General features: G+C 44.9%; 1 protein-coding gene across 3 annotated transcripts in view; it reads left to right on the forward strand.

Moving 5' to 3' along the window:
* Nucleotides 1-13,033, forward strand: part of EFR3B (EFR3 homolog B) — a 455,199-nt gene that overhangs the window by 136,491 nt on the left and 305,675 nt on the right. The window contains exon 1 of one of the 3 annotated variants that reach the window (XM_029596198.1): nucleotides 8,831-8,987. The exons of the other annotated variants lie outside the window; for them this stretch is intronic. Coding sequence (XP_029452058.1) covers nucleotides 8,963-8,987 — 25 coding nt within the window. The 5' untranslated portion in view covers nucleotides 8,831-8,962. Of the gene's footprint in view, nucleotides 1-8,830; nucleotides 8,988-13,033 lie in introns of those variants that run through there. 3 annotated transcript variants of the gene reach the window in all.

The raw sequence follows: 13,033 nt of genomic DNA on the forward strand, positions 1-13,033 counted from the left end.
TTTTTTGCTTCGCCGCTGTCAGTCTCTTGCTCCGGGAGGGGAAAAGAGACACTGACAGCGGCGAAGCAAAAAAAAAAAGTTGCTTCGCCGCTGTCTCTTCTTCCCTCCTCCCGGAGCAAGGCTGCTTTTCGCGCCCTGCTCCGGGAGGAGGGGAGAAGAGACACAGCGGCGAAGCAACTTACTTTTGCATCCCCGACCTGACCCGACTTACTTTTGCAGCCGTCCGGCCATCTGAAGAAGATATCGTGGCTCCTGCCTCCCGGTGGAAGATGGCTGCCAGCACGGGGGAAAGCGGCCCCTGTGCATTCAATTGGCTGCTCAAGACGTGACGTCACATGCCGTGACGCCAAACGTCGTGACGTCACGTCTTGAGCAGCCAATTGAATGCACAGGGGCCGCTTTCCCCCATGCTGGCAGCCATCTTCCTCCGGGAGGCAGGAGCCACGATATCTTCTTCAGATGGCCGGACGGCTGCAAAAGTAAGTCGGGTCAGGTCGGGGATGCAAAAGTAAGTTGCTTCGCCGCTGTGTCTCTTCTCCCCTCCTCCCAGAGCAGGGCGCGAAAAGCAGCCTTGCTCCGGGAGGAGGGAAGAAGAGACACAGCGGCGAAGCAACTTTTTTTTTTTTGCTTCGCCGCTGTCAGCAAGAGACTGACAGCGGCGAAGCAAAAAAAAAAAGTTGCTTCGCCGCTGTGTCTCTTCTTCCCTCCTCCCGGAGCAGGGCGCGAAAAGCAGCCTTGCTCCGGGAGGAGGGAAGAAGAGACACTGACAGTGAAGCGACTTACTTTTTGCTTTTGGTTTTTTCGTTTCGAAGCAACTTTTTTTTTTTTGCTTCTGGCAGTCCCGACTTCCTGGTATCTGTCATTTCAAATGACATTTGAAATGACAGATACCAGCGTGGCGTGAAGCGTTAGGCCCGCGCACCCAGGATACTGTATAGGCGCTCTATCCAGTAAAATGGGTTGCGCGGGCCTAAGGCTTCACGGACGCGGTTTACATTTAAATAAAATTAGTGTTCAGGATCGAGCGGTAGGTGAGCTGCACTGTGTGTGCGGCAACCGCGGGTGCCGCAGGCACTAACACAGCTCTTCCTACCGCTCGGTACTGGATAGACCTGATTGTTCTATACAGGTGATTATGCTAGTGTGATTAGCACAGTAGGCAGGGAAGAAAATGGAGACTCAACTCTGGTGCTAGTACAGGTTTACATCCTATCTAGAAGCTCTTGCAGACCCACCCATTCTCCTACAGGGTGAGGTCTCACATACCAGGGAATGTTAACACTTTGTTGTCTGGTCTGGAGAATGACATTCTGTTATCTGTTCTTCAACACCTGTTATATCCTCCTCCCTGATGCTTATGTAGGCATACTCAGATACATGTGCAGCCTTCACCCAACCAGCTGGTATCTCTTTATGTTTTAGTTGATAATTCTTTATGGATAATTTGTTGAAAACAATATTAGCTTCCACAACATTAACAATAATGGGAAAATAGACTTCATATAAACAGTGAGACAAAATTAATATTGATTACAGCATTATGAAGTTTTACAGAGTGTTTCAGGTAGTGAAAAGCATTGCAGGATCCCACATGTTTTTTTATAATCAGATAATTTCCCAATCCTTTCAGCAGCTGCCAGTTCATATCTTAAATAAAGTATTCCAAACCACCAGTAACTTGAGTAAAGTATTCTACCACATAATTTTATCTTTCCAATAACTTAAAATCATCTTTATTGCTTCAGATAAAATATCCAACAACTTATTTTTATTAATTAAAAGGTCTTCATTTATTGCTAAAGATTTCCAAATAATTATTCTATAGGATAATTCCTCTTGAGGATGTAAGACCGCACAGATTCTTTCCTAAACTTTCTCCCAAAAAGTACTCAAACTGGGCAGATGTTGTGAGCCTTCCTGTGACAGGTGCGGGCAGTCCCCCACTACCTTCCTCGAACGCGGCCAGCCAGGCCGCTGCCGACGTCGTTCCTCGGCAGGCCGAGCCGTGTCGCTCCTGGCTCCCCCGCGGTCCTAGCGCCGCCAGCGGGAGTCTTTGTGGTGCGGAGCCGCTCCTGCTGCCTGCTTCATTCTTCACGGCAGGGCTGCCACCGCCGATGCCGCTGTCCTTTGGGCCTCCCACTTGGTAGGGATGCCGCCGATGCACCTCCATTTCCTGGCTTCACCATAGGTGCGGGCGCGTGCCTCATCTCGATATTTAAAGGTCCAGCGGCGGGAAAAGCCCGCAGCCCCCAATGGATGACATCATCAACCTACTTCCTGGATCAGCCCTATTAAAGGGCCTTACTGCTGTTCCTCAGTGCCTTTGGATCCAGTCTTCACAGTGTATGTGGACTTCTGTGGATCCAGGTCTTCTATGGTCTTCCTGTGCCTTGATGGATCTTCGTTTTGTGTTCTTCATGTTCCTGAACTTCGTCTCCTTGATGTCCCTGGTCTCGTCTCTCGTTGGAGCTCCCTTGTCACCTGTCTTCTGTTCCTGATGTTCCAGATGTTTCGTGTCCCGATGTCCCGTGTCCTCAGGTGCCATGTTCCTGATGACTGATGTTCCTCCGAACTCCTTCCGTCTCATCTTCAGCTCTTCGTCCAGTTCCCTCGTCTGTCCACCTCGCTTGGCGTGCCATGTCGTGGTCCATGACCAGCCCCTGGGAGGCTGTGTAGGGTGCTTCATGGTACAAGGCCTTCTTCTCGTCTGCAGCGGAAGCCTCCGGAAGACTTCTGTTTTTAATGCCTTGCTTCTGACTATCCTGAGTCTTGAATCTTGTCCCGGTCTTCGAAGTTCCCTTGTGCCTGCTTCCGTCCATGCCTAAGACTCTGCCAGAACCTGTTCCGCTTCAGTGTGGTCCGCAACAGGTGGCTGTGTAGGGCGTGCCCCGGTGCGGACCTCTACTGAATCTTCATCATGTTCCAGTCTCAAGTTCCATTACCTCGTCTGGAGTCTTCTTCGCGTACAGCATGGTCCGCAACCAGCCATGGGCAGCTGTGTAAGGCGCGCTGCGATACAATTCTCACCCAGTATTTTCGCCTGACTCCTTGCCTGAAACTTCTGAGCAACCTGAACCCTTGTCCTAGTCTCCTGAGTAACCTGAATCCTTGTCCGAGTCTCCTGAGTATCCAAGTCTTCGTCCGAGTCTCCTGAATTTCCTGAGTCTTTGTCTGAATCCTCCGAGTATCCTGAGTCTTCTTCTGAGTCTTCATATTCCTGCCCTCAGCCTCCATCCAGCCTCATACATTCGTCGTTCCCAAGCGGCAGGTCTGAAAGGGCTTTTGAGTGGCCGGAGGGCTACTCTCGAGACCAGCATTGTGTTGCTGGGTCTCATTGGTGCGTGTAGGTCCAATGGAGGGCTGAGCCTGCCTTGTTCCTGTTCCGGATAATCCTCACCTTGTCTTCAGTCCAGCTTTGCTCCTGCTCCACCCATGCTCATACTGGCTCACCTCTCGCGGTGTGTCTTGGGGCTCCTCCCTGAGCCGTGCCACGACCCAAGGGCTCACATCCTACCTTAGATGGGACCACGCTTCCGTGCTCCTAACAGGGCCTGAGAACGCGCTCCGCAACAGCAGAGGTATACTGTATGGGAAAAGGTACCTATATCTGTTATCCCCATTCCCTAAGTGTTTTGCATTCTAGACAGGCATCCATAATGTCCTATAGGCAATAAAGAACATAGACTGAGTAACCTAACTTGGAAGTGAAATACGCAGAAATTTACTCCAACATTTGGAAGTAACAATGGGATTAATTTCTATATCTAAATCTTTTTCCCATTCTTTTTTTAATTCCAGAGCATCTAAGTTCAGACCAACTTTTAAGGCGCCTATAAAATCCTGATTTTTGCTTAGTAGTGGAAATTAGTTTAGAACAAAGACACTCTGCTTTAGACTATTCAGATAAGGATTGCAAGTGATCCTTACAAGCAATAATAGAATGTCTAAGGTGTAACAACCCAAAATAATGTGAATTCAGTAAACCAAATTCCTATTGTAAATTACTAAAGAAGTTTAGCTGGTTATCATTACTCAAAAGAGCAACCAGCTGGTATCTCTGTCGTATCTCTGTCGGAGTGATATGTGAGAGATTCCTGGATTATTGCCACTGCAGCACTCCCAGTCTACTGCTACTGATTATCCTTTCTATAGCACTTCTAGATAGATAAACAAAGTCATAACCAACCTGAAGTGCAGAAACTTAGGCTAGGAGTCAAACCTTATTTTATTTATTTATTTGTTTACTTATATTCCGCAGTTTACATAATCAAAGCGGATTACAAAGTACATACATATGAAGATAAAAACATAAAACAAAATACATTAAGTTCCAACTAAATAAAATAATAAAACCACAGACAACACATAGTTACTCATTTCTTTTTGTACACAAAAAGACAAAATCACAATGTGGCTACCCACATGGCAGCATCAAGTGCTATTTCTGACCTATCAAGCTAATCAGTAGGATAATTGGTAATTATCAGGGAATTTACTAAAACTTAAAGATATTTTACAAGTGTGGGCTTGCAAGACGGGAATCTGTTTTTTTTTTCCATCCCAATAAAAAAAACTCTGGAAGTAACAAAATAATACAAAGTAAACAGTATATTTGCTTTAGCAGCAGAATTCCAAATAATGAGGTGAACTCTTTTTTTAGGCTGCATGTAGTATCCCTGGAGGATGTATTGTTGAGCTAGGCATAAGGAGGCTGAGAGGTATTGCTGAAAGCTGATTGTGCCTGCACCTGGCACCATGCATCATGCAGAACAGATTTATGCTCTGCTGTTCTCAGTGGCTTATTATTATTACAGCTGTCACTGATTCACTTGTGCTGAGTTTGCAGCAATTATTTGCAGGCTTAATGATTCAGACTAGAACAGAGGGCTGAGGTATTTTCACTGCTGTATTTAGTTCTGGAGGACGGTAGGTTGCTGGAGAAAACTTTACAGCATCCTTTAGAGATGGGTCAGCCCAGTGTGATGTCACTGTGATATGGATACCTTAAACCTTTGAGTTACAGGATAGAAGTTGGCACATGCTAACAGAGTTGGATTTGGGTCTTTAGCAACTATAGGCACTCTTGACAGGGGGTGGGAGGTCCCCTGCTCAGATCCTTTCCTTCCCCCAGTTCTTTTTACCACTCCCCATTCCTCTTCTCTTCTGCCCACTCAGAGACAGCAATGGAAAGAAATTAGCATGGGACTGTGAGCAGGTGAGCATTCATAGGCCCTGTGCTTAAATTCCATTGTTGCTGCAAGCCATGCTGGAGAAGAAGAGGAGAAGGGAGGGGCACAGAGTTATCTGGATCCCTGCCAACATGTTTCAAGTTATGGGTCTACTCTGGAGATGGGATTGGCATTCCTGGGAACTTTAGAATTGTGACTTTTTTTTTTTTAAGATTACTGTTAATTAGCAGGTTTGGGAGGAGAGGAGAAAATGCATATCAATTCTCTCTTTCCCTCCCTCAATTCAATCCACTCACTCTCTCACTCTCTCTCTATCCCTTTCCCTGATCCCAGCACTAAGTACATAAGAACATAAGAACATGCCATACTGGGTCAGACCAAAGGTCCAGCAAACCCAGTGTCCTGTTTCCAACAGTGACCAATCCAGGTCACAAGTACTTGGCAGGATCCCAAGGGATAGATACATGTGGATTTCTGCAGCGCCACCTTAATAATGATTTATGGACTTTTCCTCCAGGTACTTGACCAAACCTTTTTTAAATGCAGCTGCAATAATCGCTTTCACCACATCTTCTGGCAAGGAATTTCAGAGCTTAATTAAGCATTGAGTAAAAAAATATTTTCTCTTGTAAGTTTTAAATGTATTACCTAGTAACTTCATTGTGTGCCTCCTAGTCTTTATACTCTATGAAAGAGTAAACAATTGATTAATGTTTACTCATTCCACTCCACTCATTATTTTATAGACCTCTAGCATATTTCTCCTTAGCTGTCACTTCTCCAGGCTGAAGAGTCCTTAATCTCTTTAGCCTTTCCTCATAGAGGAATCGTTCCATCCCCGTTATCATTTTGGTCGCCCTTCTCGGTACCTTTTCTAACTCTGCTATATCTTTTTTGAGATGTGGTGACCAGAACTGCACACAATACTCAAGATGAGATCGCACCATGGAGTGGTACAGAGGCATTATGATATTCTCTTCCCCTTCAACCCTCCTTGACCCCAGCTCTCTTCTCTCTCCCCCCCCCCTCCCCCCAATATATCACTCATAACTCTGATTTGTGCTTTTGGGTGTTTTTGAGTCCTTCTTCTTCCCCCACATTGCACTAAGTTGAGTTCCAAGTTCTAGGATCACAGACAGCTGCAGGCCTAATTTTGTGTATTCCAGCCCTTCCCCTTCTATTTCTTTCCACAAGTTGCCTGTTGACAAGGGTGTTGGGGGGGGGGGGCAGGGGGAGAGGAAGTGAAACTGGAGCTTTAACATCAGAACAGAAACCAATTACTTTGCTCACCTTTCAGCCCCTCCCCTCCTGTTTCACCTCTGCCTGTAGTATCTGTTCCATCCTTTTCCCCTTCCCTCCTATGGGGTCAGGAAGGGAGGGTGGTGAAGCTTATTCTATTTATTCATCTATTTAAAAGTATTTAGATTCCATCTAATACAATACAATTATGCTAAGAAGATTATAATCCATATTACATATAACAGTAGAATAACCTTGCACAAAATATAGACAAACATTTAAGGACATTTTAAATGCAGTTAGCTTATTAAAGTAGCACAGGTTGCATCAGAATTCCTTGCTGGGTGTTGTTGACTTCTTTAACATTCCTTGCTGGATACACCATTTCTTAAGATGACATTTCAAACATCTTAATAAATTGCAAGCATAAAACAATAATGCCAGCAACTAAACCAGGTATGGTCAAACTACAGCCCGATAAAATGCTTTTTTTGACCCTCCTGGCCTGCTAGCACCTTCAAACAATGTCATCAACAATAGCCTGACACCAGGGGGCTTTTGCTGATGATGTCAATGTGGGTGTCAGCAGCTGGCTGTGGGGTCCTTCTTTTCGTTGCCCTATGAACCAAGGCAGGGCAGACGGGGCATTCTTCCCTTCTTTCAGTAGAGTCACGAGATAGATGCTATAGCACGCGGAAAGACTCTCCTCTTCTCCCCGAACGGAATCCATCCCCGACAGGGCCTCTCCTCTGCAGCTTTAGGGAGAAGGCTTAATGGGTTCTTTTAACTCTGCTTCTCCTTTCTTGTGGCCAAGCTGCCGCCTTCCATTCTTGACCCCATGCTTCCAGCCAGGTCCCTCTTGTAGCACATTGTGCCTGCCCGCAGGGTGCCATGACATTCTCAGCCTTTCTATTGGCTATGTTATGGCAGCATGCAGAATCAGGAAGTAAAAAAAACCAACAAAAAACAAACAACTTTATTCACCTGACAGCATGGAAATTATGCATAAAAACATAAGAACAGACGAGCATGCCATACTGGGTCAGACCAAGAGTCCATCAAGCCCAGCATCCTGTTTCCAACAGTGGCCAATCCAGACCATAAGAACCTGGCAAGTACCCAAAAACTAAGTCTATTCCATGTTACTGTTGCTAGTAATAGCAGTGGCTATTTTCTAAGTCAGCTTAATTAATAGCAGGTAATGGACTTCTGCTCCAAGAACTTATCCAATCCTTTTTTAAACACAGCTATACTAACTGCACTAACCACATCTTTCCATTGCCATGTGTGTGAACGTACATGCACAAATGCACACAGCTTAGAAGGCACAGTATCCACAATATATGCAGATTTACCTCTTTCATATGTTTTGTGGATATCCTGAAAATCCAACTTGCTGTAGGATCCTCAATGTTAGGGTTTGGGAAGCCCTAGTTTAAGAGAAGCAGAGAGACATACATTTATTTATTTATTTATTTAGTTATTTATTTATTTATTTATTTAAAGTTTTTTATATACCAACATTCATCAATGATATCACATCGGTTCACAGTGTAACGCAAAACAGGCGCCTGGGGTGGCGCTTTACATCGAACAAATATAACATAGAACAAAAATAACATGTTAACAAGAAAGTAATTGAGGGGGGGGGAAGATATAAAGGGGAGTATAGCGTTAAATTATTATAAGCAAGATTTGCAAGTATATACAATATGTACAATAATGGGAGGTAACATAAAATATAACATTTGGGCAGAATATGGAGTGAGAGGGTGGGTGAAGGGAGGAGGGAGTAGGGAGGGAAAGAAGGACAAGCCCCAGAGTGAATGTCTGCAGAGAAGGAAGTCCTGCAACCCACAAGAACTTTTACCAGAGTAATCTAGCAGAGAAAATCTCACTGGAGAGAGCCACAACAGTGAGAAGGATCTCCATCTTGTTCTTTGGCTGAGACCCTTACCAGCCTTGTTAGCTGTGGGATAGCTGCGGTTGAAAAAAATAAAAAGGTAAAACCTGCGCTAATGGGATAGATCTGGCCATTGGCAGGAAAAGGATGGTGGGGCAGAAAAAGCAAACTCTGTGGACTGGATCTGGAACATAGTCCATAGTTTGGGGCTCTTGTAGTATAAGGTCCTTAAAACCCAGCACATGCTAATCTCAAACTTGGCATCGATCCACATCAAAGGCAGAGCCGTTATGGTTCCCCTTATTTAGCATCACTAATCAGTGTCCACTCCCTAGCCAGCGAGCACTGCCGCTCCTCCTCTCCTCTGCTCCTTATTAGTGGAGAGCGCGTGTCACTGGTGGGTCACCGGTAGTCGAGGAGCTGTTGGCATGCGCATGGCTCCCATGGCGACGGGCGGTGTTGTCAGCCGTGATGAGATCTGTCAGCTCGTCAGAAGCAGGAGGAGGTGGAGGAGGGGCAGGGCGTGGCATAGGCAGAGGTGCTGGTGTGTGCCCCTGCCCAAGGTGAAAAATGATCCTGTGACAGTGGCACCAACACCTGGGAAAGCACAGAGAGCCGTCAGGCCACTGCCATGGTCAGGAAGTCGGCTTTCCCAGGTAGGAGCGGCAGAGTCCAAATGCGAGGCAATGCTTGCGTGTGTGTGGGTTTTATTTTATTTATTTATTTTTGCGGCTTTAGGTGTTTTTCAGACACTTGCAGATATTAGAAGAAGATTCTTTCAGGAGTAATCTTAGGAAGGTGGTGGAGGCAAAAACAGTATCGGAATTTAAGAAAGCATGGGGCAAGCACAGGGGACATCTGAGGGAGTGATGGGAATTGTGAAGGCTAGATAAATTAGACAGATGGGCCATTTGGTCTTTTTCTGCCATCATGTTTCTAAGTTTCTGTGTTACTTAGGTTAATCTATATACAGTATGTTTGATGTATCTTGTTTGACTTTATGGAATCCTTAGCATAACAGCTGTGTGCAAAGGTTTAGGCACCTTTGGACAAATTGTATATTTCAGTGAATCTGTAATGTAAACAGAAGGTGGCACAACTTCTACCTGGTACAAAGTTAAACATGGCACCTTTCTGGAAATTTTAAACCATAATTACTATTTGTAGGTTTTTACAGATTGAAAATAAGAGAACGGTGAATGTGCCACATGCCAACGATTGTGGACCCTTCAGTCAGTACGTTGTAACACCTCCTTTGGCTGAAGTGACACCTTCCACACATTTCCTGTAGCCAGCTAAGATTCTTTTCTTGCTTTTGGAATTCCTTTCCCATTCTTCTTTGCAGAGCTTCTAATTCTTCTTGCATGCACTGAATGTCTGACATCTTCCCACAGATTTTCAATAATATTCAGAGGACTGTGAAGGCCATTCCAAAACCTTTATCTTTCTTTCCTGTAAGCCAGTGGTTCCCAACCCTGTCCTGGGGACCCCCCCCCCCCCCAACCAGTCGGGTTTTCAGGATATCCACAATGAATATGCATGAGAGAAAATTTGCATGCACTGCCTCCATAACATGTACATTTTCTCTCATGCATATTCATTGTGGATATCCTGAAAACTTGACTGGCTGGGGGGTTCCCAGGACAGGGTTGGGAACCACTGCTGTAAGTAATTCATAGTTGATTTTGTAGTATGTTTTGGATACTTCGGATCATTGCCTTGCTGAAATATCCAGCCTCTTTTCAGCTTCAGTTTCTTCACTGACTGTGGGACATTAGCTTCTATGATATGCAGATATTTATTTGAATCTATTCTTCCACCTGCATAATATTTCCTGTGCCACTGGCTTTTACACAATCCCAGTGCTTATCAGTTGGCAAGGTGTTCGTTTCTTCAAATTCTTTACCCTTTTTTCTCCAAATTTATTTTGTGTGGTTGTGACCGAGCAGTTCAATTTTTGTTTCATCTGTCTAAAGCACTTTGCTCCAAAAAGATTTAGGCTTTTGTGATGAGCTCATCGAAAAGATTTCCTTCTGACTACTCTCTCTAGGCAGATAATGTAAGCAGTGCTGTACTGTGGACGTCTACTCCAGTGTGAGATAAAGTTTTCAGCTGATTGTCTGCAGTGATCTGTGGGTTCTGTTTTGCAGATCTAACCAATGTTCAGGCAGCTCTATTAGAGAATGTTCTTGGTCTTTCAGATCTTGCCCTGACCATAATAGTTCCATGTATCTTCCAATTCTTAACATTATTTCTGATAGTTGAAATTGCTAGCTAGAAGCATTTATGATCATGTATAGCCTTCTCGTGCTTTATAAGAGTGAATTATCTTAATGCTCATATATTCAACAGATCTAACTTAGCCGGTTAACTTAACTGTATAAGCTTGAATATCGCTACTTAACCCATCCTGCCAGTCACCAAAGAGTGAAGGAGGTGGCCTCCAGTGGTGGAGCCTAAACCATTAGCTACCAAACGGGCTGATTCAGTATGGTGCGCTCGGCTGAGCGCACCTTTAGCCCCGGTTTGGCCGCGCGTTTTCGACGCTCTATTTTTACCCCTTATACAGTAAGGGGTAAATAGCGCGTCGAAAATGCACGGCCAACCCCCCCAAAACTAATAGCGCCCACAACATGCAAATGCATGTTGATGGGCCTATTATTCCCGCGCGATACAGAAAGTAAAATGTGCAGTGAAGTCACACATTTTACTTTCAGAAATTATCGCCTGTCCAAAGGCAGAAGTTAATTTCGGCCGGCACAGGGAAAGTGTACAGAAAAGCAGAAAAAACTGCTTTTCTGTACACCCTCTGACTTAATATCATAGCGATATTAAGTCGGAGGCCCAAAAATTTTAAAAAAATTAAAAAAAAAAAAATTAAAAATCTGCCCGCGGCCCGTGGGTTGGAAGACGGACACTCAATAGCCGGCGTCCGTTTTCCGAACCCGTGGCTGTCAGCGGGTTCTAGAACTGATGCTGGTAAAATTGAGCGTTGGCTGTCAAACCTGCTGACAGCTGCTGCTTCTGTCAAAAAGGAGGTGCTAGGGACGTGCTAGTGTCCCTAGCGCCTCCTTTTACCGCAGCCCCTCATTTAAATACTCGATCGCGTGCGCAGGAGCGTGGCCTGGGCGCACGTCGGGAGATCGGGCGCTCGCCTCTATCTGCCCGATAGATAGGAGGAGACTAATGGTGGCTGGCAGAGCCTATTCTGCCAGTGCTCAAGACTAAAGGAAGAGGCCCATTCCAGTTGGAGGAGTCCATCTGGTCAGCTGCCAAAGAGAGGAGGCAGCCTGCTATGTACACCACTATATCTGTTTGGGAGGGAAGGTAATTAATGGAGGGGAGAGGAGAAACAGCACACAATAGGGGTGAGGGGGATGGGGTGGGGGACATTGTCTTTTGTGCACAGAGGAGAAGGCGGTCTTCATGTGGGGTGGGGAGAAAGTCAGAGCAGGAACAATTCTTTGCCCTTTTTCTCCAACCTCTGCTACTTTGCCACCAACCAACCCGGACCTTTTTTTCTTAAGGAAAATCACCACTGTTCATCGGTTTGAAATTTGGCAACATACAGCTGTATTTTTTTTCAAGTAGACTCTCCCCCAACATCTAGCTTTAGAATTCAGAAAACAGGTCAAACTAAGATGTTTAAGAACTGTTCCCAGAAAGAAGGACTTTCTGTGATTTCCAAATCCATTTTTCTCTGCCCTCAAACATGTCAGGTTTTCAGACTCTTCACAATGAGATATATTTGCATGCATTTGGGTATAAGAATCAAATGGGTTGCATATTTTGGTTAACCAGAAACCAAACCTGTTTTTATGTCCTTGAGAAAAGGATTTGAGAACCACAGAGTAGACCAAACAAATATCACTAGTATTGCTCTATCCCTACTTTTTAAAAACTGAAATCACCTGTCTAAGGCCTAGATTTATCAAACTGCTCTAAATATTGCATATGATAGGAAAAAGGGTGTGTTTTATGGTTATATCCTATTTATCACAATGTGCATTATCTTAGCACAAAGTGGGTTAACTTTTTGCACTTTGCAGTAGTATCTACATAACCGCATTTCCCTACCTGCAAACTACTATAGGAGGCCCACCTAGTAACTCGGAGTGAGGTTTAGGTATTAATGTAGGGCTTAGGGGCCACTTTTACATGCAGAGTGAGGCGTACAAACAGAACAGTGCTGTCTTGTGAAGATTTGATGACCTTCGGAGTGAGGAAACTCACCCAAAGATGAGATTTGTGCAATGTTCTCTCAACCTACCTTGATGTTATCCAGGTAGAGAGTCCATCAAGCTAGGTTGAGAGAACACTGCACAAATCTCATCTTTGGGTGAGTTTCCTCACTCCGAAGGTCATCAAATCTTCACAAGAGAGCACGGTTCTGTTTGTACGTCTCACTTTGCATGTAAAAGTGGCCCCTAAGCCATACAGTACTACCTAAACCTCACCTCAAGTTACTAGGGGGGCCTCCTATAGTAGCATAAATAGCTGCTTACTATGATACTGTCCCCAGAGGCTCTCTCTCTCCCCCCCCCCCCCCCCCCCCCCCCCCCCCACCTCAAGCCCTTTCCCTAAAAATGCCCAAAACAGAATTTGTGAAAGAATTGTATCATGGGCATATGACATCACACAGCTTAATGCAATTGAAAAAGGTATAGGTATTTTTGATGTTAAAAGTATGCAATATCATATA

This window comes from Rhinatrema bivittatum, chromosome 3 (genome assembly GCF_901001135.1).
Source record: "Rhinatrema bivittatum chromosome 3, aRhiBiv1.1, whole genome shotgun sequence".
Classification (NCBI taxonomy): Eukaryota; Metazoa; Chordata; class Amphibia; order Gymnophiona; family Rhinatrematidae; genus Rhinatrema; species Rhinatrema bivittatum.